The 25100-nt window shown below is 37.2% G+C and overlaps 1 protein-coding gene across 3 annotated transcripts in view; it reads left to right on the forward strand.

Annotated features, from left to right (window-relative positions):
- Positions 1 to 2070: 2070 nt before the first annotated feature.
- ABCD3 (ATP binding cassette subfamily D member 3) overlaps positions 2071 to 25100 on the forward strand; it is a 37950-nt gene continuing 14920 nt past the window's right edge. For 2 of the 3 annotated variants that reach the window (XM_062581851.1, XM_062581854.1), the window contains exons 1-7: positions 2071 to 2201; positions 15524 to 15560; positions 17934 to 18032; positions 20555 to 20643; positions 22299 to 22368; positions 23248 to 23345; positions 24070 to 24193. In XM_062581851.1, the coding sequence (XP_062437835.1) occupies positions 2086 to 2201; positions 15524 to 15560; positions 17934 to 18032; positions 20555 to 20643; positions 22299 to 22368; positions 23248 to 23345; positions 24070 to 24193 (633 nt within the window). In that variant the 5' untranslated portion in view covers positions 2071 to 2085. The remainder of the gene's footprint in view (positions 2202 to 15523; positions 15561 to 17933; positions 18033 to 20554; positions 20644 to 22298; positions 22369 to 23247; positions 23346 to 24069; positions 24194 to 25100) is intronic. The other variant, XM_062581852.1, reaches the window with a different exon arrangement.

Below are 25100 nucleotides of genomic sequence, written 5' to 3' on the forward strand. Positions count from 1 at the left end.
CCTTAGAAAACTCATATAGTTGACTTGTACCAGGAATGCATGCCAAGAAAACAAAATGGCTGGATTTATAAGAAAAGAACACACATACACATTATTGAAATGCAGCAGAGCTCAAGTTGCAGAACAAAGGGAAGTTTTGCAATAGCAGTATTTGATTAGTCTGGATGATTTTATCAAGGATATGCTTAGCAATGAGTGTTGTTGGAAACTGATGAAATAAAGAATCAATAAAAACCTCATGTTTTGAAGTAAGTACACATTTATCAAATGTGCTAATGAAGTAACCCTGATTAAAAGCAACATTAAAGAGTAAAGACAGTAAGTTAGTAGAAGAAACATTAGAGGACTGGGTGCATGAGACAAGTTTCTTAAAAGATGATAGATATATGTGAAATTATTTAAAGACAAGTTAGAAGGTGAATAAACTATATAATAAGGCATAGTTCTGGCTACCCTCAAAAAGTGGGATAAAGACTGCGGAAAACAAACACAGGAGAATGCAAGTCATGCAAACAACAAAGGTCAGCCTGGCCCAAACAGATGGAGGTTGTATGCAAACAAAGCTGGGCTATATTAGACAGATAGATAGATCGTTCTGTGGAAAGGCACAACCAACCTAAGCCGAAGGAGGGAACAGAATTTGCAAAGAAATGTGTAGCAATACTATGCTGCTCTTTATCTCAGCAAGGATATTGTGAGATAAAAAGTAGCAGCAAGACTATACCTTAAAGATTTCTAGAAGCTTCCGTTTTCATAATGATATGAATGTAAGCTTGATTTGATGAGGAAACTATCTTTGTTTAGGTTCTCACATTTACTACTGTCAAAGACTTAAAAAACAAGATGGCACCTGCAACTCTGAGCAACAGAAAGAGCAAAATCTTGATGTACCATGAAGTTTATAATCCTTTGTGTTTCTATTGTACATATTCCTGAGGATTAGAAAGCACTTTAAATAACTGATGAACTTTCTTCCGAAACACCAATGTACAGCAGATACGTTAAAGCACAGAAATTACTCATTTGTCTGAGGTCATGCAACAAGTCAGTGCCAAAGACTAGATTCAGTAGCCCTGACTCCAGTACTTTCTAAAATGCAAATGTGGGTGTTTTAAGATCTAAGTATAAATTTACCAGAAGTGGCTAATGATGCCAAAGGATAGGGATAGAGAAAGAAAACTGTATGTAATGATTCACAGTGAAGAAACAGACATCTGTTATCACCAGACTACAGGTTCAGCCCCGCTGCTCCTGCCCTACAGCTGTGAAGGAAACGGGACTACTCAATAACCAGACTGACCCATGCACGTGCCATTATCCTGTAGTAACACAAGCACTCACTTTTAAAAGCCTATATGAGAACATCTTTTCAGTAGATACATTGATTCTAACTGCATCTGATCTATATTTGACAGGAGTAATTATATTGTCATTTTAATGCAAACCATTCCGCCAGTACAGGCCCCACACACGCAGCTGACCAGTTTCCAGAGAAAGTACAGCCACTTTATACACAGTATGAGGTGTCTTTCTGAGGGATATTGCCAGACAGGCAAAGATCCTGTGCAAATATTTATGCTGGCAGGAACGTTTTTGGTGGTATAGGTCAACTTGGCAAACTGTTATTACCTCTCCTGGGAAAAGCACCTACGCGAGTGGGACTGGTTTTGTCGGGGAGAGCAGGCTGGTACGGCTGCACCTAGCGCAGCTCGGCCCTTGACAGAGTTGTTTTCCTCTACTGACACGGATGACAATTTTATTTGTCCCACCCTCTGCTTCCTAGCCGACCTCGGCGAGCGCGGCAGAGCCGGCTTGCGGCACACCGCGTAGCGCTGCCGCGGAGGCACCTTCCCCTCCGCGCCCCGCCCCGCCCCGCCCGCCGCGGCCGGGCGCTGGCGCGGGAGCGGGAGCGGCAGTTACCGACGGCGCCGTTACGCAACGCGCCGCGCGCGCCTCGCCGCTCCTGAGGCGAGGCCGCCGCGCGGCGCTGAGGGAGGCGCGGCCGGGCGCGCCCCGCCCCCCGTTCCCAGCGTTCCTCGCGGCTGCTCGCCAGGGCTGGGCTGCGCTCGGGGCCGCACTCGCGCCATGGCCGCCTACAGCAAGTACCTCACCGTGCGCCACTCGGCCATCGCCGGCGCCACCGCCGCCGCCTGCGCGCTCCTCTGCCTGCTCAACAAGCGGCGGGCGGCAGCGCAGCATAGGTGAGCGGGCGGCGCGGGGACGGTGCGGCGCGGCGCGGCAGAGCCCCGTCGCCCTCAGCAGCTTCTAGGCCTGGCCGGGGGCGACCGGTTTTTGTGCTGCTGAGGGGGCTCTGCTGCCGCATCCCCCTCAGGACGGGTGTCTTCACCCCCCTCCCCCGCCACACACACGTTTCTCCTTAAATGTGGTAAATGCTGCTTTTGCGAATATCCAAGACCTATTGCTTCATTAACTACGTTATATTTGTTTTCTCAGGTTACCTGTCTGTAGAATAACACTAACGAACAGCTGACTTTTAAAGAGTTTCCTAGACAAATAATGGACCCGTGTTGTTTTGATGCTGCTGTGTAACAGTGAGGCATGCTAATGAGAATTTCAGAGCAAAGGTATCTGGTTGTGTTACCTATGAGGGTGACTTACTGGTATGTGTGTGGTAATGGGTATATTTGTTAATCTCCTGTGAAGAACCTGGGTACCATACTATGTGGCAGATGCTGAACATGCACGAGAGTCAAACCTTTCATTATTTTAGCATGTTTGTGGACGCTGATTGTTGAGTCCTAACTCAACAATATACAATATACTAAAGACCTGCTATGTTACATTACAGTACAGTTAGATGTTGTGTAGTTATTGTGACCGTATCATGGTGCTGAATGGTGAAATGGACTTACTCAACTGACTTAAGTAATAGCATACCTGTGATTAGGCAATAATCTGGTTTATTTTGCCTAATTCCTTTCATACACATGATTTCTCTGAAGAGCTTTGTAAAGTTGGGTAACTTTGTCATATAACATGCATGAACTGTGATCAGCAGAGCAGTTTCTGGAATTTAAGTTGTGTTGCATGAGACTAGGAAGAGCAAGACCTCAAACTATTGCTGAGAGTTACTGTTTTATCAAAATCATAGGGAAGGATGTTATCTTTCAGATGTCTCTGCCTAATTTAGTGAAATATCATTATAAAAAGATGAAAAACTATGTAGAAAGACATACAAGTAGTGAGCTGGGAGAGCTGCTGATACTGTAGGGCAATATTTTCACGCTTAACGTATTATGATTATGTGAGTAAGAAAGACTAGGTCAGGCAGACCTTCTGGGTGCATCTGTATTAGTAACTGGTTCAGATCAGGCATATGCTTTTTAAGCGAGTATCCTGATTGTCTGTGCTTATCTTACTTTCTCTGATATTGAAGAGTGATCTTAGAGCATACAAACTTGATTACTTTCAGATAGGAGCATATCTTCCAATGTAGATGAAAGTGTGGTGTAGTTCTGAAGTGCATTTAGTATTCTACAATTATTAATGGCTGTTCAGTTGACAGAAGAAGGCTAGAGCCAGTCCAAACTAATCTCTCTCCTCTCAGCGTGTGTTTAATGAGGGTTGTGAGTTCTCCAACTATTTTGCTTGCAAATCTGCTGCTGTTGATCTGCAGTAATTGACAATGGCTGTGTCTGCATTAACTTGAGAGTGACTGAATATAATGAAACTGAGCTGTAGCATAAGTGTTAAAAATTATAGTTGGAATGTGTTCCTTTCATAAAAAAATCCAAAAGATTCGTATGATGCTTAAAAATAAGGGTTGTTTGGGGAGATATTTTTGAAAAGATGTTTCAGCTAATTAAGTAGTTGGATGAAGCTGAGATAGAGGAAGAGGCATCAGGTCAGATTATCCATACTGCAAAGTATCTTTTGATACCTAGTCTTTTATCTCCACTGCTGCAATTTTCCTCTCTCAAGCCATTTTGCTTTCTCAAAGCTATTAGAAACGTAGTTGCTAAACCAATCACCATGCTTGTCAACTTGATTGTTCCACCTGTGCATGTGTGGCCTTATGTTTCTGAATCCATCCACAACTTAGATCATATTTGCTGCTGCTGCTTCATTATGGTTGTGAATTCCAGATTCTGACATCCACCATTCAGCTATTTGAAAAATAGCCGTGCTGCTTTTGTACTCCCCTACTTGAGTGCTATTTTTGAAGATATTTTTGCCCATCAGTCTTTGTTTCTTTTTTCCATGTTTCCTTGTGAGGCAAATCTGTCAGGAGCCTTACAGAATGCTGCCTATCAAGACTAGGCAGTAGGTAAGCTATGCTGCTTATACCACCAGCCTAGAAAAAAGCATCCAGTTATTACCATTGCCTTATCTGCTTTCAGTCTCGCTGGTTCGTGTATCATTCATTTCCTAATGCTTTGTTGCTAATATAAATTCTAACATGGTTTTGGAAGGGACTGTTATTATACAAAATCTTAATATACTCCAACATACTTGCATTGGTATATGATACTGGCATAAAATATGTAGTAAACCTTTGTGCAGTAATGGTAAAAATGTCCAAGGCCTAGTGAACCCTTTAATTTCCATGTTTTTATATCCCTCTGATGCTTTAGGCAGAGGGAGAAGTTAGGTGAGTGTGGGTGTCCCTAGTAATAAGCAGAAGAATTTTGCTTGATAATCTAAGTAGTCTGGGAGAGGACTGGTAGTGTATCTGCTGCTTGAAGTTAACTGAATAAAGTATGTGAGCAATAGTGGCAACCTGTGAGATGGTTTATTTTTGCATGTTGTGAATTCCTTTGTCCACCTTTACCTAATCTTTGAAGATCCTGGTGTGGGAGACGAATTTCGGTGTCCTAGCAGTAGGAAGTGTTCTAGTGCAACTGTGAGTTTTACCTTTGAAATTTCCTCTTTCCCAGCCTAGTTTATTTAAGAATACATAAATGAGATAAGATATATCCTTATATTATAGTTTTTACTAGAATAACTCTCTGCTTTTTTTGTAATTTTTGCTGGAATGTTGGCAGTGACTTGGTATCACTCATAGCTCTGCTGACCAAAGTTGAGAAGAAAAATAGCACAGAAATTAAAGAAACATCCTCTTTTAGCAAAGCAGATGTTAGATTGTTGAATGTATAACAAGAAGTTACTTTACACAGACTTAGGAGTGTTCTTTCTTATTTTAATATGGAACAGTCGGCTATACAAATGATAGTAGGAAAAAGAAAGACAACTTTCACCTACTTTGCTGTCAGACAATAAGGGCAAGGTCTGGTACAACTCATATCAAATAGTAATGTATGAATAATTAAGCTATATATGTTAACCCACTTCAGTAGGTCAAAGATCATTCAATTAGTACTACCTGGATTAGTCACAGCTATTCTTTTGTAAGAACTATTACATCACTCATCATCTCTGCAGAACTGAGAGGCGGTATCACTTGCAGTTTGCAGTATATTTTAACCACAAGTTTCTAAAATCCTCCAAAAGAACACAATATAAAACTATTTGCTTATAGTAACTTAGTATTCCAAGTCATTCCAAGTTCCATTGTCAAGTATTGAAAGAAAAATATACTCCACTAGAATTGTTCTTTCAAAAAGTCAGTTTCCTTTGAATCACCTTCATTTATTCATGAAATATATTATGTAAATGTAATTATGGCATCAGTTTAGAGTCACAAGAAGTGATCTTATTTGAGATACTATTTTATTCTACATGCATGGTACAGGAAAAAGCAATCCTGACTCAAATCTATCATGAACTGTGTCTACAGACAGAAGTAACTTCACAACTGATAGTCAAGGTCTGGCAGTTGCAAATGGTGCTTCCAGTTAAGGAAATGACTCTTAAGTCTATTTTAAAGACCAATGGTTCTATTTTTTGGTGTTGGGTATTGGAGGAAGATTTTAAAAGTGAAGGAATGAAGTGAAATCAGCGAAAATCAAATCAGTAGTCTTTGTACTTTGTTCTGTATCAGCTTAAATCAAGCAAAAAGGTTTAATCTCCAAGACACTGTCACTGAGTAAAATCTAGAAGGACTAATTTTTGGAATGTTTTTTTTTCCAAGTAATAAATATTACTGAAATAAAACTTTAAACTAATCTGCACTATTCTTTTCCTAAGTAATGATGTATTGTGCAGTATTAGAAGTACTATCTGGTTGTGTGCAAGTACAAATAGCAGATATTTCTCTGAACAGCTGCTTGTATTACCAGATAGCAATGTGTTGCTGAGTTACTATGATAATTGAATGATAGTGGTCTCAACATTACTAACAATGCGTGTGTTATATTAAACAAAAGGCCAAAATAGTGGAAAAGATGAGTCCCTCATTCCCTCCCCCCTACCTTTACATTTCTGCTTCTCCAATTTGATTCAACTAATTATTTTGCTTATTTAAACAAGAACATAAAATCCATATTAGATATAAACATTCAAAAAGATGATAAATGAAGAAGTAGTTATGCAGTTTAGAATTGTAAAAGAAAAACTATGTTGCATAGTACAACATACAGGATTAGATTACTGTGGATGAAAGGTAATATATAACTTCATTTTGTAACCTTTGTCTTGTATATCAGACATTACTACTTAAGACAAGAAGCAGCAGAATATTTGTTTAAGCTTACTTAAAAATAATATTACTTCAAAAATATAACCTTAAAGGGTATTTCTTAAAGATTTTTGATATTGACTGTGATCCATCTAGTTAGAATTGTTTCTGGATCTCTATGTGTTTTAAAAATAAAATACATACTTGAGACAATTGGATCATGTACTTCAATTGCTTGCAAAAAGAAAATAGATTCCTACTAGAAGGAGGGACTAGGACTAGTGGAAGGGATTTAGGGTAAAGAGTTTTGAACTACTAAGATTAGGGAAAGGAGAGAAAAAAAAAAGTAGAGTTAATGGGAAGTAGGAATCTGTGGTACATGGAAAGGTGGTGGAATGGACTTTAGAATCTGCTTCAGCACACACTGGCCTTCTGTGTCACCCAACATCTTTTTTTTTTTTAAGAATCCTAGAGAATTCTAATTACAGTACGGAAATTTAACTTTGTAGAAATTAAATGTATGAAAGAAGTATTTTGCATCCCTCCTGTGGAGAAAAAGTGTGAAGGGGAAGAACCATGTGTGCTTGGGGCTTTGCTGTTTAGGTTTGGCTAAAGCAAGGGGAGAGGCTTGTTTGTGTTGAGTGGTTAACTCAACAGAGCTGTTAACACATAATGTACATCAAATAGGGCTTTACACAAGTCATACTAGGTGACACAACTTATGCATTTACCTTTCAGTAGTCCTCTCAGCCTTTTTCCTCTAATGGAGTAGAAGTAGATGTCCTGCAGGTATTATGAGCTGAACTGCTTATGAACTTGCAATTTGGCAGTGATAGTACTTGTATCTGTCTGAAGTGATAGAAACTTGTTCAAATATTTGTAGGAGCTTTTAAATTTAGTACAGACTTTAATGCAACAAATGGTACTTGTAACTTTAAGCAAGTCTTGTTTTCTCTACTTATTTATTATTCTGTTTTTATGTACTTGGGATATTATTTTTTCCTTAGTTGGTCTCATTTCTTCAGGTTCTGAAGATGTTTGTGTCAGAGCCTTTTTTGTGAACCTTATGTGAAGGAGCCTGTTCTAGTTTGGAATCCTGCATGACTGTTTGACAAGGAGGATGAAAATATATTGGGGAGAATTAGTAGACTACTTACATGTATGTAAGAGCTTTAAAGGGAAACTACTCCTTTGTGTAAAGGTGGAAGAAGCTGTACAACAGATTCCTCACAGCAATGTTGTTAGGTTTATCCAGAATGTGAAAGTGACTGTTCATACCACTCCTTGTCACACAAAGTAACATCAAAGAATAAAACATACAGATACGATTCCTAGAAAATGCATCTAAAACATAATCTTGAGGCAAAACCTGCTTGAGGCTCAGAAAGCTTGTTTTCGGCTAGGAGGTATGGAAAAAGGATAAACCAGATGACTTAACCCTGCTCCTAGCATTCAGATTGCCTTTATTTTGGGTCTGGGTAGTTAATTAGTGGTTTGTCTCCTCTTAAGTTGCATAAAATAATTGCTGCATAAGCTAAGATGTGTGAAACTTCTTAATTAGGGGGAAGTAGGGAATGAGAAGTGTATGTGTTTACACACACACACACACACACACACACACACACACACACACACATTTATATATATATATATATGTGTGTGTGTGTGTGTGTATATTTTTTTTTCACTTGAAAAAAATGGCTGCTCAGACCAGAGCTCAAGCTTATGGAGAAAGCAATAACTCTTAACATGTTTTTTTTTTTGGCGTATTATTCCATTGTTGTGACACCAGCTTCTACTGAACTCAACTTTCTCTATTACAGTTCAGCTTTACTGCCTTTGTCTCAAACACGTGTGGAAATATTTTAAGCTTTAGCAATGCAGCAATGATCTGAGCCCCAGCTTGCAGCAGCATAACTGTCTGACCTCCTCAGTCCTCTTCTTGGTTGCCTGAATGCATTCACTCACATTATTCTTATTTATGCTGCAGCTAGCCACCAACTTAGAGCCAGGAAAATTGTTCCCTTGGTTTCTGCATGTGCTTCCAGCGTACTGCTCGAATGGGCATACTTTTGGACTGTGCCCATGCTTCTGAGTAAAGTTGTTGCCCTTGACCTGAAATAACTACTATTGCTCTGTATTCCTGTGGGAGGAGAGATACACCCTTTAAAGCTGTCTATCAGTGATTTTTATGAACTACACACTATGTATTTTTCTGTATAGCTGTTATTCCTTCACACTATAGCAAGGTATGCTGTTGCATTCAATCTTTACAAACATTGGAACTGTATTCTGTCTTTGGTTACTTTGTCACAGTAGTATCTTGACTGCAAACCTAATCTGGGAGCTGCATAATAATCGTGAACTATTATGAAATTGTCTTATGCATTAAGAAAAGAAAAAGTGAAAATTACAATTGGGCAATAGAATGGGTCTGCAAAATACAAATTCCTGAAGACTTTAGAAGGCAAAGTTGCTTAATCATAACTGTCTGAAAAGCACTAGCTATCCCTAAAACAGGTGGTACTCTACGGTACTGAGCAGAAGCTAATCATCCTGCTTTACAGAAGGAAGGTAGTGTGTCCTGTACTTTATAGCTCCCTTACAGTTAAGCACAAGATGCGTTTTGACAGTATTCTTTCCTCTTTGCCAGTCATTAAACTGGAAGACTCACTCATCTCTCGACTGCAGTTCCCTGTGTTTAGCTTAACTCAGTGTGGATCACTTCCACTGAATCTTGGTGAACTTTCCTTTGGAAGGTGACGTATTTCTAGAAACTATAATACTTTTACTTTTTCCTGTTTGACAATAAATACCACAGAACTAATATTCCTGAGACCTTTCAATAACTAGACTCATCTCTGTGGTCTCTTGAAGTCTTTTCCCTGTGCTTCCTAAATCATTTTCTTTAGTAGTGCTGAGGATGATCCTTTTTGAGTAACCAGTGCTGCATGTTTCTTTAGAGGGAATAATTTGGTAAAAGTGCATCTTTTAATTGTGGGTGAGCATATGGCTTGCTTTAAATATTACGGAAAAATGTTTCAGATTTACAAGAGCTTAATTTAGAATAATTCTGTGGTGGAAGTCTTGTCAACTAAACTGCATTCGGTTAGGAGGATTCAGGTAACAGACCTAGAATATTTAGGACGTTGAAGATGAATTCAAGATCTTTAAATTGGACAGAAAATTCAGTTTTCATCTAATGCAAAATGCAAAGCAGTGGTTAAAAAAAAAAAAAAGGATTGTCATCCTCATGTTTTTTACTTCCCCCCTATGGTACATTGTTGCCCTCAAAGCAGGATCAATTTTAATATGCCAAATGCCTATACAGAGTCCTGAAAGTCTTTGTTAGCTTCTTTAAAATGTATTGCTGTTTTTGCATGACCTAGTTTCTCAGTGTTGGGGAAAGGTGTTTTGTTGTATTACTGGGTAAGTACTTATCTATTTTGTAGTGAGTTGCTATGCAGTTACCATGCATGTGTGAATGCAAAATTTGGTGTAGTTGTCATCCTGATACTGTTGATGCCTTTCTTTGCTTTTTGCATGTGTATTTGGTGTACAAGCTCTGTGCAGTTGAATAATAGGTAGCAGGAGGGATCCGAGATGCTGATTGCAGTTTAACTTCTTCGCGAGATACAAGATCTGTTTTATCTCTAATCTGTTCATGAAGAACAAGAAAAGATGTAGAATCATAGAATAATTCAGGATGGAAGGGACCTTACTCGAAGCAGGATCAACAATGAATTCAGATCAGGTTGCTCAGGGCTTTGCGCAGTCAGATCTAGAATGGCCACTTGTTTCAATGCTCCATTATTGTAATAATGAAAACTCTTTTTTCCTTTTGTCCAGTCAGAATGTCCCTAACTCAGTTAATTTGTCTCTTCTTCTGTTGTGCATCAGTGTAAAGAGTCTGTCTTCTCAGTAACCTCTTTGGGTACTGAAAACTGCTGTTAGCCCCCCCCCCCCCGAAGCCTTCTTTTTCAAGTGTGATCAAGCTCTGTTCCCTCAGCTTCTCCTCGTAGAGTGCTCCAGTCTTCTCACTGTCTTGATACCTCTGTTGAACTTGTTCTAGTCCATCAACATTTTCCTTGTTCTGTAGGTCCAAAACTGGTGCTAAATGGTAAGCCTGGTTAGGAATGTGTCTAAGACATTGCTGAAGCTAGAACTGACATCTAATGTATGCCTATAGAAATAACTGCAGTATATGTATTTTGTCTGAAGTTTCTGGTGGAACATTTGTTCTTTGCCATTATAGATCCAGTTAAAGGTTTAGAAGGTTTAGACTCCTTCAATTAAGCAGTATCTCAGAGGGCATATTATTTCTGTCAAATTATTTACATCGAGGTATGTGCAAGCATCAGCTGTTAGATATGTTTGGCTTCAGCTTTAAGTCTGACCTCTACCACCAAGGTCATGGAGGATCATCTTCAGAGTGCCTTCTTTCCTTTAGCGGGAAGATAGCAGTTCAAAGAAACACCATCAAAACCCAATAAAGATTAAACTCAGGCTGATCTCTGTTTTGTTACTGTAAATGAAAGTGCAAAGTATGTGAAAATTTTTATAGGAGAAAATCTTTATAAAAGTTTCTCTCCCTACCTCCAGTAAAGAGGAAAATTTTAAAATTACTTAAAGACAGTATAGATGTTCTGGAAGTTTATCCTATAGATGGATCACTGAATCAGAAGTACTTTGTATCTCATTCTACATGATTTGGCCTTGGCTTTGTGCTCTGTGTTGCTCAAGAGAGGAGTGCAGCGATTATGGTGATTTACAGATGAAGTTGTCTTTAAGGATGAAGTTTTATCTATTGATTTAAAATTTAAGCCTAAGATAACAGAAGACTGGAGAGGGACTTAACCAGCATAGTAGTAGTAAATGCTGATTACAGGTAAAGAGATGTATAGAGTTCAAATTGTTAATACTTTCCATTAAAAATTTGTATACAAACTATGCAAAAAAGTTCCTGAAATATTGTTTCTTCTTGTAATAATCTATTCTAACTCTGAATCAATATTTTTAAGAAATATTGTATGGATACCATGCTTTTTCTGATGTTCCTTATCTGTTTTATGAACACTGTCTGGATAACCTTTTTCAAAAACCTCACTGTTTCAAAAACATCACTGCCAACCCTCCTTGTATGAAAGGGCATGGAGGAAGCTCAAAAGTTCAAGTCTGTCTATCTTCTAATCCTTGCTGAAGTCTATTGTTTTGCTACTATGTTGGCCAGTCTGTTTTTGTTGTTCTCTGTCTGTAAACAGAGTTTTAGTCAGTGTCTTCCTGGGTGAAAAAAACAGAAAGCAGACAGCCATCACAGATAAGTTATGGTAAGTAAGTTAAGAAGAAAATAAATAATTCTGCTGCGGAAGTCTGTATTCTATTGATACAGTAAATAGCCTGAAATATTTAGCTCTTGCATTTCTACAGGTTTCATTACTTCATAGAAGTAAATTGGTAGGGATAGTTCAATTTTCAAAATATTCTCTCAATATGAAAATTGTCATGGTTTGGTTTAAAATCACATTCTTATTTTTAAGCTTATTTTAAGCTGCAAAGTTAGGCATTCATAGGTTCGTAAATGCAATAAATTTTTCTGAGTTTAATTACTTTATGGTGTATGCTATTATATATATGTGTGTGTGTATATATATATGTATATATATATTCTTCTTAATATGGAGAGATTTTAATATTTGATCTTGTAATCTTATTCTGTCACCTTAAGTTTGGGCAGGGGAAATGCTTAAATCAAGGTCCTGTATTCTCTTAGTCTCTAACATAACCATTGAATTTTGTTTGACCAAATCGAGTGCCTCGGGGCTGGAATTGAAAAGCAGCCCCCCAGAACAAGGAAGGGTGGGAGAAACAACTCAAGACTTCCTAATATAGGAGGAAAAAGGGGAGATGAACAGTAAATGTTCACGGCAAAGCTCTGAACTTGAGGGAAAGAGGAACAGAGATGTGCCTTATAGATGCAGATACACTGGCCTGTATAAGCATGTTTTTCACATCACTGCTGAATTCGATTTTACTCCAATTCAGACTTGTGTAAATTCTTCTCACTGTACTAGATTTTCATTGGCGCAACCAGTCCAGCCTCGTCTCAATATTTGCACTCTAGAGCAAGGGTCTCATTACAGGTACCTTGTGGTGAAATGAGAGCAACTGCACTAAATATAAATACAGCTCTCAGTTTGATTAGTAACTGCCTGAATTGTAATAGTGATTGGATTAGCATGTGATGAATTGTGCTAACCTGAGCTGTATTGTATCCGTAATCCTACCACATCCTACCAAGCACTTGAGCTTCAAGGCTTATGATAGGGCTATTAAAAATACTCACCATTAGACTCAACCGGAAAGCATGACACTTTAGTTAGGGTAATATGTCAAGTTAACACTGCAGTAAAAAGCAGCTCTTGTGTTTCTATTTCGAGTAGTCCTTACTCTGGACTTCTCAAAGATGATCCCTACACCAGAGTTGTTCGCAGTACAGAATTTGGGCAGCATGTAGCATTTACTCTCTGTGAGCAACAAGGTGTGTGATGCTCCAGCATTAAATAAATGAGAGGCCTGAGTGGTAGAAAGCTGAATCTATTCCAGAACTCTCTGCTGTAATCAGATACCCTTGTTGTACTCTTGCCGACTAATTGAGGGTCTTTAAATTCATTGAAAATGCAACCACAGTCCTTACAAAGTTCTACAGTAGTATAATGGAGTCTGGAGTAGTGCCAGTAGGTGTTGGGCTAGAGAAATAGGACTCCCTATAAGAAAGAAAAGCTCTGCAGTAATCGGCCTGTAGACGTTTATTCCAGGCAGAGTTGGGAGACAGTCTTCTGTTGCAAGCAAAATGGTTTTATTTGTTAAAACAGCAGTGGATTAATTTTGAGAGCAGTATTTTAGCTATGTAGCCACACTTACTTTTCAATTTTAATCTATCATTTATAAATAAGATTGTCTCCTTTCTTGTTGAAATATTAATCTTGTTTTGTGTTCACTTTCTTTTTCAGAAAAAAATTAAAGGTTTTTCCAGTAGACTTTGAATTTACAGATACTTAATTTGTATCATAAGCTTCATAAATATTATAAATACTAACTGTGAGCTCACAAACATGAGATGACAATTTCTGAATTCTTCTTTGCTGGATAATCAGTTTCAGCTGAATTCAAAAGTTTCAGCTACTGAATGTATTTCTACAGCTACTGTAGGGAAAAAAGGTTTAAATAAATACATCAAAGGTATTCAGCTGCCAAAACAATTCTAGCCCTCTTGTTTTTAAAGTATTACTATTTAATATATTCATTTCTGATCCTTTGAAAGCTGAAATAGTTGTGTATAATGAGTAATGTGGTTTCAAACGTTGGCAAGCCTTGAAGCAGCAAAGCAAGGAATTATTATAGCAGATCTGGAAAAGCAGCGTACTTTACTTTTGCATTATTGCAAGTCATGGATCATTTAGGAAAATACTGACTTAGTATGATTATGATTTAATCTTTCCTAACAATACTACTTTTTTCTTTCTTTTTTTTAAGTTGATCTTGTGTACTTGAAAAATCATGAGATGCATTGAGCAGAAACAGCTTCTTGTACCAGCAATAAACTCATTCAACACTTGGTCTTTCTGCATCACCGATATCTAGCCTCTAAGTTGTCTCTTAGACTTTTCATACTGTTGCCATTTCCACAGACACGTACCCATCAAGGTCCAGTCGTGGCGTTACGTGCATTTTGAAAATTTATTAAGTTATTTTCTCCTACATTCTGCCCTCTGCTACCCTTTATGTTCTTTTTCTCTTTCGCAGAAGTAGTCTTAAAAGATTTCTATCTTCTCAGGCATCTGTCTCACCATTACCTTTTAATTAAGTTCTTGTTAAACTGGCATCTCTCCCTTCTCGCTTTTCTGGTCCCCTTCCCTTCTTTTCTCACATTCTTCTGCTGCCCTACCTCTTCCTTCCTTGTAATTAAGTTATTTCTCTTCATTGGGCTAAATCATTGATAGATCTTTCTAATGATCGTAAGTTAAAATATATGTGATTTCATTGTCTTACTTTATTTGCAGAGCTTTGAAGCACGAGCCTTAAAATGTTGCTGCTGTTAGGGATGCAGGGTGACTGGTTGCACAGCAGTGTCTGCAACAGTCCTGATGTTACAGACAAAAGGAACAATGCCCTTCTCTGTTCTTTTTTTCCTATGATTTCCGCTTGTACTGTCTTGAAACTACATGAATATTGTAGTTTCAAGGCCAGCCTGCTCTAAATATTTTAGTATGTTGTTTGAAAAATGGTTGGTTACGATTTAATTTGGATAGCTATCACTTCTGAGCTGCATACATGCATAAATTCTCCCACTGCTTCATGTGCTTATTAAGCACATGCTAAACAGAGACTGTCTGTTTAGCACTAATTGAGAATTGTTTTCTTCTTATTGACCTGAAAGATGCAGGGGAAAGAAAAGAAAAAATAACTCTCTGTTGCATATCTTTGCAGAAACTTGCTTTCACATTTTTTTTCTTGTAACAGGCTTATGAACAAATATATAGTAATATGTGTTATTTGTAAGTTGAATATCATGCAAAACAAATCTGTTTGGCCGATATTGGTAGTGTGAAATATTAAACCTGTCTTGTTTGCCTTGCTGAATCTGCATTCATGTAGTTTTCACTTGTGGTCCCCCATGTAGCTATTCTTACAAAGTGTATATTAGAAATACTGAGACACTAGCAGCTCATGCTGCAGAAGACAAGGTATATCAAAATTTAGAGATGAAGGAGAGACTTCATCTCCCTACATGAAACTAAATGGTGGAAGGAGGTTTTGTTAAAACAGTAAAATACCAGCACATACATGACAGAAAAGGTAACCTGCTGTGAAGGCACTGTGTTGGTCTGGATAGAGTCCCAAGCTTTACTATTTGCCTGCTGTGTGTAAACAGAGATCAAAAAAAAATGTTAACAATAAATAAAATACTTTATTTTTCCTCTACAGTAAGAGAAGTGGAAAACAAGCATTGCAGAACAATGAGGTAATTTTTTTCTTCTTGTAACAGTTCTAAATAATACTGATAATTTGGTTTACATTCAGTACCATGACTGAAGTTTTATTGGGGACAGAAATGGATATAGTTTAAATGATCTGAAAGACACTTCAAATTTGCATTGGTGAAACAAATGGAAAACTGGTTAATCATGTATGTCTAAAGTTTGACTGCATAATGGAATGATGTTTGCCTATCGTGTTTTTTTTTTCTTTTTTTAAATTTCTTTGCGCTTTATGAACACTTAAGGGCTAGTGTTACAAGTTTAGCTCTATGCATTGTAACAAATAGTTGCCTGTAGATTTGAAGTCATTTGCTGTTAATTTTTTAAAAAGTGCAAGGATAGATGTAGAGTCTGACAGTTTTTAAGAAGTAATTCAAACTTCTGGTAGATTTGACTTTTTAAAAATTCTTTTCAACAGAGTATATCCCTTTCAAAGTATATCCCTTTAAGCCACTTTTTTTAGTTTCATGTTCAAATGAAGTAAAATAGTTAAATCTGAAGGGCAGAGCCCATGATTGAAAGTATTGGGTCTTTTGATGGTATGAATAAAGAACTATTTCAGATACTTCTAGCATTGCTGAAAACATAAAGGCTTGTACTGAGTGAATACATTATTATATACAAATATGTTAGTTTCCAGCCAGACCTTTACTGTATTACGTACTATAAACATTTGTGTTTTGCAGACCTATACTTGTAAAAACCTAACTAGCTTTTTTATATTCTTACTATTCTTGCATATGATTATACTGAATGAGGGATTAACAGTTTAAATAAAGAAGTTGAGGGAAAGAGGATGTTGGAATTAATGGAAGTGCCACACAGGTAGAGATGAGGAAGGAGTGGGTAAAGAGGAGGGGAGAACAGGTGCAGCTGAAACAACAAATACATTTAGTCAGATATCTTAAGAATTTCACACATCCAGCAGTGCATTGGTCATTGCTATTAAGGAAAAGCAATAATTTCTTAGGGTCATAATTCATTAGACCTCAAGAGTAATCTTTAGTTGTTGGGCTTACTTGGATTTCTCTGTAAAAGTTATTCTTAACTAAATATTTTTGCACTTGCCAAAAAGCATCCTATCATCCTGTAGTTTTTATTAACACTTTTATTTGAAAGGGAAAATACTGCAGTTGATTTCTTCCCATGGGCTTACTCTGAGAGCATTTGGAGTAAAGTGGTGCTTAGTGGGGCTCAGAGCTTGCACTTGTTGCCCATCATGTTGCATATGAAAAAGTAAAGGAAAGGGTTCAGCTGGACTATCAGTACAAGTTTCTGTGGTTTAATGATGTTTGTAAATAAATAAATAAATGTGTGTAGGTGAAGTGCTTGCTAGGTTTGTTTCAGTTGGTTAATTGTGAATTACAGGCTGTTTTCTCTCTCTCTTCTATCCTGTCTTCCCAAGTTTTTCTTTCAGATTTCCTGTCTATGTTACAGTATTGCTATAGACATTGATAATTCATGAATTATCTTATAGCATGAAATTGCTTCATATGAGTCTTGAGTATCAAAGACAGCAGGATTATGTTGGTAAGGGGGAGTTTAAGTTCATGGGTGCTCTTTTAGTTTAGTTTCAGAATTTCTTTTCCTCTACTGTTTTGAGATGAGAATTAAAGAGAACTGATACGGAATATTAGCTTGTTTAAGAAAAAAAATAGTCAGTTTAGTCAGTACAGAAGATAGAGCTCTGGGGTAAACAAGTGTAAAATGGCCTAAATAGAAGTTGTTTGGGTGTACAAGGGGGTATTTTTTTCCATCAGGTAGATTTAATCTACCAGGATTGGGTCACACTGTTAAGGTGTAAATCAGTAAAACATTTTGGTTTCACTTGGAGCAAGCTTGATCTGTATAATCAGGGAGTTCAGACCACTGGTTGTCTAGACAAAAGATGGAATGCATCTTTTAAAATACTGCATGATAATGGCTTTCGGAGGCAAGCAACTTTAAGAGATGGCAGAATTTATATCTGTTACCAGACAGTAATGTTTTTGTTAATATTATGTTACAACTTATAATTGGGCATTTTAATGCTGTGCTCTGCATTGTTTGTATTTCATTGTTTAACACAAATTTGAAATAACTTCTTAGATTATAGCAGCTATTTCCTATTGCAGTTTGTTACAATAACTCAGTTCTCTTTACAATTTCTGTTAGCTGTAAGGGCATACACTCCTGATTCTTACATTTCATTTTACTTGTGTGAGCAAGTCTTAAATTGGAGGGAAACATCGCAAATGCGCTGCAGAAAAAAAGTAGCTGCAAATATATAACCTAGATACGGAAAAATATCACATCAACTTAGTACAGTACAGAAGAAAATCTCACTTTTCCTGTTTTGCTGCTTTTGTGTGATGCAGAAAGAGGGAAAGAAGGAGCGAGCAATGGTGGACAGAGTGTTCATTACAAGAATATGTCGAATTCTGAAAATAATGGTCCCTAGAACCTTTTGTAAAGAGGTAAGCATTACCTATAATAACAAGTAAAAATGAGTGTGGGTTTTTTTAATATAAATTATATAATTTAAATGAAAACATATACCTCACTTAATAGGATAAAATTGTACTACATTTCTTAAGGTGTCAACATAATGCATTAAAAATAATATAAAAATCTACATTCATGTTCAGTAGTTGCATCAGTTAAAAAAATGCAGTCTGGTTATGACATAAGCCATTGACTGTCAACTAATAACTGCTATCTGTAGTATGTCTTCTGAAAGGTCATCTGGATGTTGCTTATTTTGCTTGATTGATGCAAGGTAATTCACTTCTCTAGGTAGATGCTTCCTGTCTTGAAATAGCATGCTGTTCCTCCAAATTTTGCTTTTGTAATTTATTTTGGCAAATTCCCTTTCTGGAAGGGACCACCTAGATCTAAATATTAGCATCATTTCAGGAAAGCTGTGCAGAGTAAAACTTAGCAATGTAAAGTTGACTGCCTCAATGTCCTAGTCATGGTTTCCAGAACTCTAAGGCTTTTTTTATTAAGAGAGTTAGCTGAGCTCAGAACTTAAGTGCTGGACTAAAATATATAGGAATTTCAAAATATATCAGGCACAGTGAATTCCAATATGCAGAATGTCAAGCAAGCAAAAAGCCAGCTTAGGTGGACAGGGACCTTCTGACTGAGCTCATATGCGAAAAGGAGGTGCACAGAAGGTGGAAGCAGAACAGGCTACTGAGGAGGAATATAGAGGTTTTTGCCTGTGCACGCAAGGATGGAGTCTGGAAGGCCAAAGCTCAGCTGGAAGTAGAACTAGTCACGGATGTGAAGGGCAACAAAGAGTACTTCTGTAAGTGCATTAACAGCCAAAGGAAGACTAAGGAAAATGTGAGTCTCTTGCTCAGTGGAGCACGGGACCCATTGTAAAGAACAAAAAAGGCTGAGGTACTCGGTGTTTTTTTTTTTTTTTCCTTTGTTTTTTACTAGCAAGGACTGCCTCTGGCCTCCTAGTTTTCTGAGTCTTGTAGCATAGTCTGTGAGAGATACAACATTGTCCAGAGTAGAGAAAGATGTAGTTGGGGAGTGCTCAAGCCAGCTGGAAAAGCCACAGGACCAGATAGTATGCATTTTATGAGTGCTGAGAGAGTGGGCATCTGTCATCTTAGAAAGGTCATGGCAATCAGAAGAGGTTACCCATGACTAGAGAAAAGCAAACATCACTCTCTTCAAGGAGGAGGATACTGGAAACTGCAGGCTGGTCAGCCTTGCCTCATTCCTAGGGAGGCTGTGAGCAAATCTCCTTGGAAGCCACCTCCAACCACATGAAGGACAAGAAAGTCATTGTGGACAGCCAGCATGAATTTACAAAGGGCAGATCACATCTGACTAACCTGATTGCTTTCTGTGATGAGATGACTGGCTGTATGGATAAGAGGAAGCAGAGGATGTAATATATTTTGACTTTAGCAAGGCATTTGATGGGTCTCCCATAGAGTCCTGATAGCTAAACTAAATTGGCTAGGTAGGTGCACAGTGAGGTGGTGGAAAATTGGCTGAATGGTTGGGCTTAAAGGTTTTTGATGAATGGTAAAAAGTCCAACTGGGCACTCTGCTGTTGGAAGGAGGTGCTGTTCTCCTCTATTCAGCACTTGTGAGATGGCATCTGTAGTATTGTGCCCAGTTTTGGCATCCCTAGTGCAAGGAAGGCAAAGACTTGCTGGAGGTAGCTCAGGAAAGAGCCATCAAAATGATTAGAAAGCTGGAGCGTACGACATAGGACATGCTAGGAAGACTAGCTTTCTTTAACCTTAAGAAGGGAAGGCTTTGGGGAGCTGGTAGTGCTGTCTACATGTACTTGATGGTAAGGTGTGGAAAAGACGGAAACTTCTCTAAGAAATGCTCTTTGGAAAGATGAGAGGCAATGGATACGAGTTGGGACACAGGCAATTCTGATTTGAAGCGAGGGAATAAATTCTTCACTGTGCAGGATAGTCAAAACACTGGAAGAGGTTGCCCAGAGCAGTTGCAAAATCTTTGTTCTTGAAGACCTTTAGAATATGACTAGGCAAGACTGTTAGCAGTTTGATCTAAGTTGCCCCTGTTTGGAGTGGGGAATTGAACTAGGGGACCTTAAGAGATCTCTTCCAACCTATATGACTCATGCTTATGGCAGAGCAGTGTCTCATGATAACAACAGTTGATACATAAACTTCTGTTATCTCTGCACTTCTCTCCATCTAATAAGACCTAGGTATGGTATAATCATTTCCAACTGGGCATACATATCAACCAGTGTAGCTCTTTGAAAGACAAACTTTTTCCATAATGAGATTTTCTTTAGTAAAAATGTAATAATGCATTTTATTTATTATAAAATATTGTATGTTAATATATTTCCTGTAAAGTAAGCTAATGTTTTGTTAGCTGAGGCTGACAGAGTAGAAGGTTGTAATGCTTTTTTAATAAGATAGAATAGGAACTTACCAGAAAATGATTTTTATTCATTGTTTAATTGTTACACTTATTTTTGTACTAGACAGGTTATTTGCTACTTATTGCTGTCATGCTGGTAGTCCGCACATACTGTGATATTTGGATGATTCAAAATGGAACTGTCATTGAAAGGTATATATAAACTTGTTTATGTTTTCTTGTTACACTTTGTGCACTGAGGACTTGAAATCTCATGTTGGCCTGAACTTCTGTAATAAGGGAGCGCTTTGAAATACTGGAGTGCTGTAGTGGTTCTACAGTGAATGAACTCAGTGTTCTATTATACTTCCACACTGACGTGTATTTTGAGGCTTTTGATCTGTGCATGTGTATAGTAATTCAAAAATGATCATCAGAAGTATGTAATGCTGTTAAATTATACATACTTATTTTTGTCGTGCAATTGTAAGCAGATATAAGGCACTATCCAAGATGTTCCTCTAAAACTTGTAGCTGCTGTTTCGATGGTAAATAACTGTTGAAGATGAAAGCATATGAAATTCTGTGCTTTGCTAATGTTCCGTAACTAGTACAGTACTGAGGCAACTTACTTGGGTCTCAAGCAGTTATCCTTGAATTGATTTAAACTTTTAAACAAGTTCATTTTTTTTCGAAGGAAGAACAAAAAAACTGTTGCTATGTATTTCTCCTGTTTACTCTGGAACCTGTGAACTGTTGGTCTTCCTCCCACCCCTTATATTGAAGAGAATTTTTTCTTTTTCAATGCTTGCCAAAAATACTTATAATTCCGAACTGATTTTAATTTAAAGTAAGGGAACACTAATATAGTTCTATCTTACTATCAGTTCCTCTATTCAGATAGAGGACTCAAGTTCCTGTTTTCTAAACTGTTGGTCAGCCAATAACAGTAACTTACTCCCTCTGTCTAGCTTGTATGTTAATTAGCACCTCCAATTCAATATGTCAGGAAGATTCAAGATTTCCTACAGTAGTTAGACCTTTATATAGGAGAAGAGTTTATAGATTATTGGGAGAAGGTGTGAATATTCTTATTTTATATCTATTTTTAATTGAGATCGCTTTTCTATAGAAGTTCTTGTTTTTCTTAATAAATATCTGAAATTAGACTTTCTAAGGTGTAAGTGGTGTTTTATATTGTTAAAAAACTTACAAGAAACTGGTCATAGTTGCTTTTTTAACTGGAGTTACTTTATTGAAAATAAGCCTAAATAAATCATTCTTTTTTAAAATTCTTTTTCCAGTCAGATTCAGATTTTTTTTTTCCTTTGGATCCACTTCTTTTGTGTCCCCCCACCCCCCAATTGTAGGAATTTGACGAGTAATCACAGTGCAGCAATTGGTACATTTTTTTCTCAGTTTTGCTTCTTATTGTCCTGTTTTCTCTATTCATTTTTTTGATTTTTTTTTCTCTTGCATTTCTTTGATTGATTTTGGCACAATTATCCTTCAATTTTATACATTTGTTAATCTTTCAAGAGGTAAGTGCTGCTGCAGCAACCCAGGCTGACCAGGATCTATGAAAGCCGAGAAGGAATGGAAAGAAACTAATATTCTGCAGTCCTGTATTTGTGAACATTAAATGCAAGCAGCTTCTGCAGCAGCAGGGAGATGGTTGCTTCTAGTATGCTGCTTACCTCTTAAATTGCGGAAGTGTGTAAGACTCGATCCCACAGCTGGCAGAGTGGTTTTCCACAGTGACCTTCTTTCTGTGATCCACTGTGTAGCCTGTTTTTCTGCTCTAGGTTTAGGAAATGCTAGTTCACAGTTTCTCTTGCAACTAACACTTAGCTTGTGGTCCTTTGCAGTGCCATCATTGGTCGCAGCAGAAAAGATTTCAAGAAATACTTGTTCAACTTCATTGCTGCAATGCCTGCTGTAAGTGCTTTTTTTTGTTGCCATATTTTTAGTAGACAACATTTAAAATATAAATTAAGAACCTGAGAAAAGATCTCAAATGAGTGTCTCAAAATCCACAAAATCAGTTGTTCCACATGCAGGTCTGTGTTAAGATAAATCTCATTTTTGGCTTCAGTATGTGGGAGACTATGTCAGCACAAGTTTCCATATTGATAACTAACAGCAATTTTGCTGACAAATATTTACATTTTTAAGCTTTTTCTTATTGCAGTTTCTCAAAACTATTTAACTTGTCAGCTATAGTACAGCATAATAACATTTTATGGATTGTGATCTGATGTTTAAATATTCTTGTTCTGGGATTCTTTTGATACCGTTGAAAATACAGATTTGCTTTTTAGTCTTTACTGCTTTTTCTAAATCTTGTTTCTTTTTTTTTTTTTTCCACCCTTCAACTTTCTTTCACTCTGTCAACATTTTGACCGCCCCACTTGATAGGAATAAGTTACTACTATACATTAATAGATAATGTAATTGTTTTAAAGTAGATTTGAGAATGAATCAATCAGTATTAGGTAGTGTTTGTCAAAGGGTGATTATTTACTAGAACTTACTAGGAGAGAGAAAGATAGGTTATTTGAACACTGTTTAACGTCGTATCTTTGGATGTGATAAGACCCACTGAGATTTGGGGTTCTTAAAAATGTAAACCACAACCTAATCCATACCTACAGACACTTAGGTATGGCTAATCTTAATTGTGTTAACTGCATTATTAACTTCAACGGGTCAATTCTTCTCTAAGTGCTTGCATGATCTGTGAAAATGGATCTAAATTTGTTCATTTTTGTTGACTAAATTTTTGTCTTAAATTATTATGTTGCTATTTGTTTTTAGATCTCTTTAGTGAATAACTTCTTGAAGTATGGTTTAAATGAACTGAAACTTTGTTTTCGCATAAGACTGACCAAATACCTCTATGAGGAATATCTTAAGTAAGTAACAACTTGTTAAATGTCTAATGGTTTTAAAAATGAAGTTTTTTCATTAAAACTAAAATGAATAATTTCAAGTATATAGTAAGAAAGTAATGAGCTGCTTAGTATGTATACTGTTTAAAAAGGGCTTTTAGTTACTGTCAGCTTTCAGTTAAGCATGAGTGGTTTATTCCTGGTTGTATGTTGTCCCTGGTACATATATGAGGATAGCAAAATTAGCTCCATTGGAGGAAAAAAAAAAAGTTTGATTTCTGCTGATGTGAAAGCTTAACTGTATAGGAATGCACTGTACTACTCCCATTACTTGGACAGCTCCCATGTCCTTTAGGTACTTTCATGCAGTGAAGAGATTGTACTAATAAATTTGCAGACTGAATTGGATGCATGAACCTGAGTGGCTGCTTATGTCTTTCTGCACTAAATTTTGATTTTTTCCAGGTGTGCTAGAGCAGGGTTTCATGAGAGTTTACTGACTCAAATGCAGCACCTGTGCCTAGAGCAGTCTGGGGCTGAGCTTCAACTAAGATCACATCCTGGAGCCTAAACATTTCTGCAGGATTTAAACTGAAACTAGTCAGGCAAAAAAATACAAGCTATGTTGGCTCCATACAGTCACTTAATATCGCCACTACTCTCCCTTATGGTTGTATGATGTAGGGATTTTCCAGTTATTTGAGGTGTCAGGTAATTAATTTCTGCCACTCAACCTTTTTTGTTTCAGAGCTTATACATACTACAAAATGGGAAATCTGGACAACAGAATAGCTAATCCAGATCAACTCCTTACCCAGGATGTAGAAAAATTCTGTAATAGTGTAGTGGACCTGTACTCAAACCTTAGCAAGGTGAGTCTTTTATAAGAAAACTTTGGGTAGTAGTTGTGCATGTTTAGGATGTTATGTCAGGGCTCGAAATAATAGTTTGCAATTATAAGTGTGTTTAAACAATACATTGTTTGTAACAGGATCTTATGTCGTGTGTGTTGATCAGACCATGGTGCCAAAAAGAATTGAGTGAGATATTTTACTGTTGATTTAGTCTCTCACTTTTCCTTGCCCTTTCTAAAGTATTGTTATGGATTGTCATACTTTTTTTTCTTTAAACAAACGTAATAAAAGAAAAAGAAGCTACATTCTTTGGCAGTTGAATGCTTATGAATATACTTTTTATGCTATTTATTTAGGTTTCAGAAGAAAAACTTTTTTTTTTTTTGTTACATATGATTATAATTTTAGGTAGGGAGATGAGCTTGAATGTATGTTTCTGTCTGTTTCCGGTGTAAGGCTTGTGTGTAGTTTTTTTGTTTTTTTCAACTGATGTAAAAATTTTTAGGCTTTATTTTCTTTAAGTATTCTTTGAGGCTATATTGTTTATGTAAGCATAAGTGTAAAGGAAAAAAAGTAACTGGATTTAAAAACTTTTGGCTACCGAATCCGTAGTTTGGCTGCTATAGCGTTGAGAGAGGGGGAGAGAAGGTACTGAACAGGGTTGTTCCAGGTGGGAACATTGCTTCCCTCAGCTACATAGGCAACTGTATGGCATTGTTCTTCCACTCAGTGTTATCACTTCTCACAATTACTGCGATTAAGAAATGGTTTCAGTCTAACATTTCTTGGGTAGTGAGCAAAGATGTTATAGATTTAAAATAGTGAAGTACTGTTAAGTACTGGTTTTTTTTGTTTGGGTTTTTTTATGGCTAATATTTTATTTGAAGATCATAGTGCTGTTATGTTTACTTCTCGCATGAATGCG

Source organism: Rhea pennata, chromosome 8 (genome assembly GCF_028389875.1).
Source record: "Rhea pennata isolate bPtePen1 chromosome 8, bPtePen1.pri, whole genome shotgun sequence".
Taxonomy (NCBI): domain Eukaryota; kingdom Metazoa; phylum Chordata; class Aves; order Rheiformes; family Rheidae; genus Rhea; species Rhea pennata.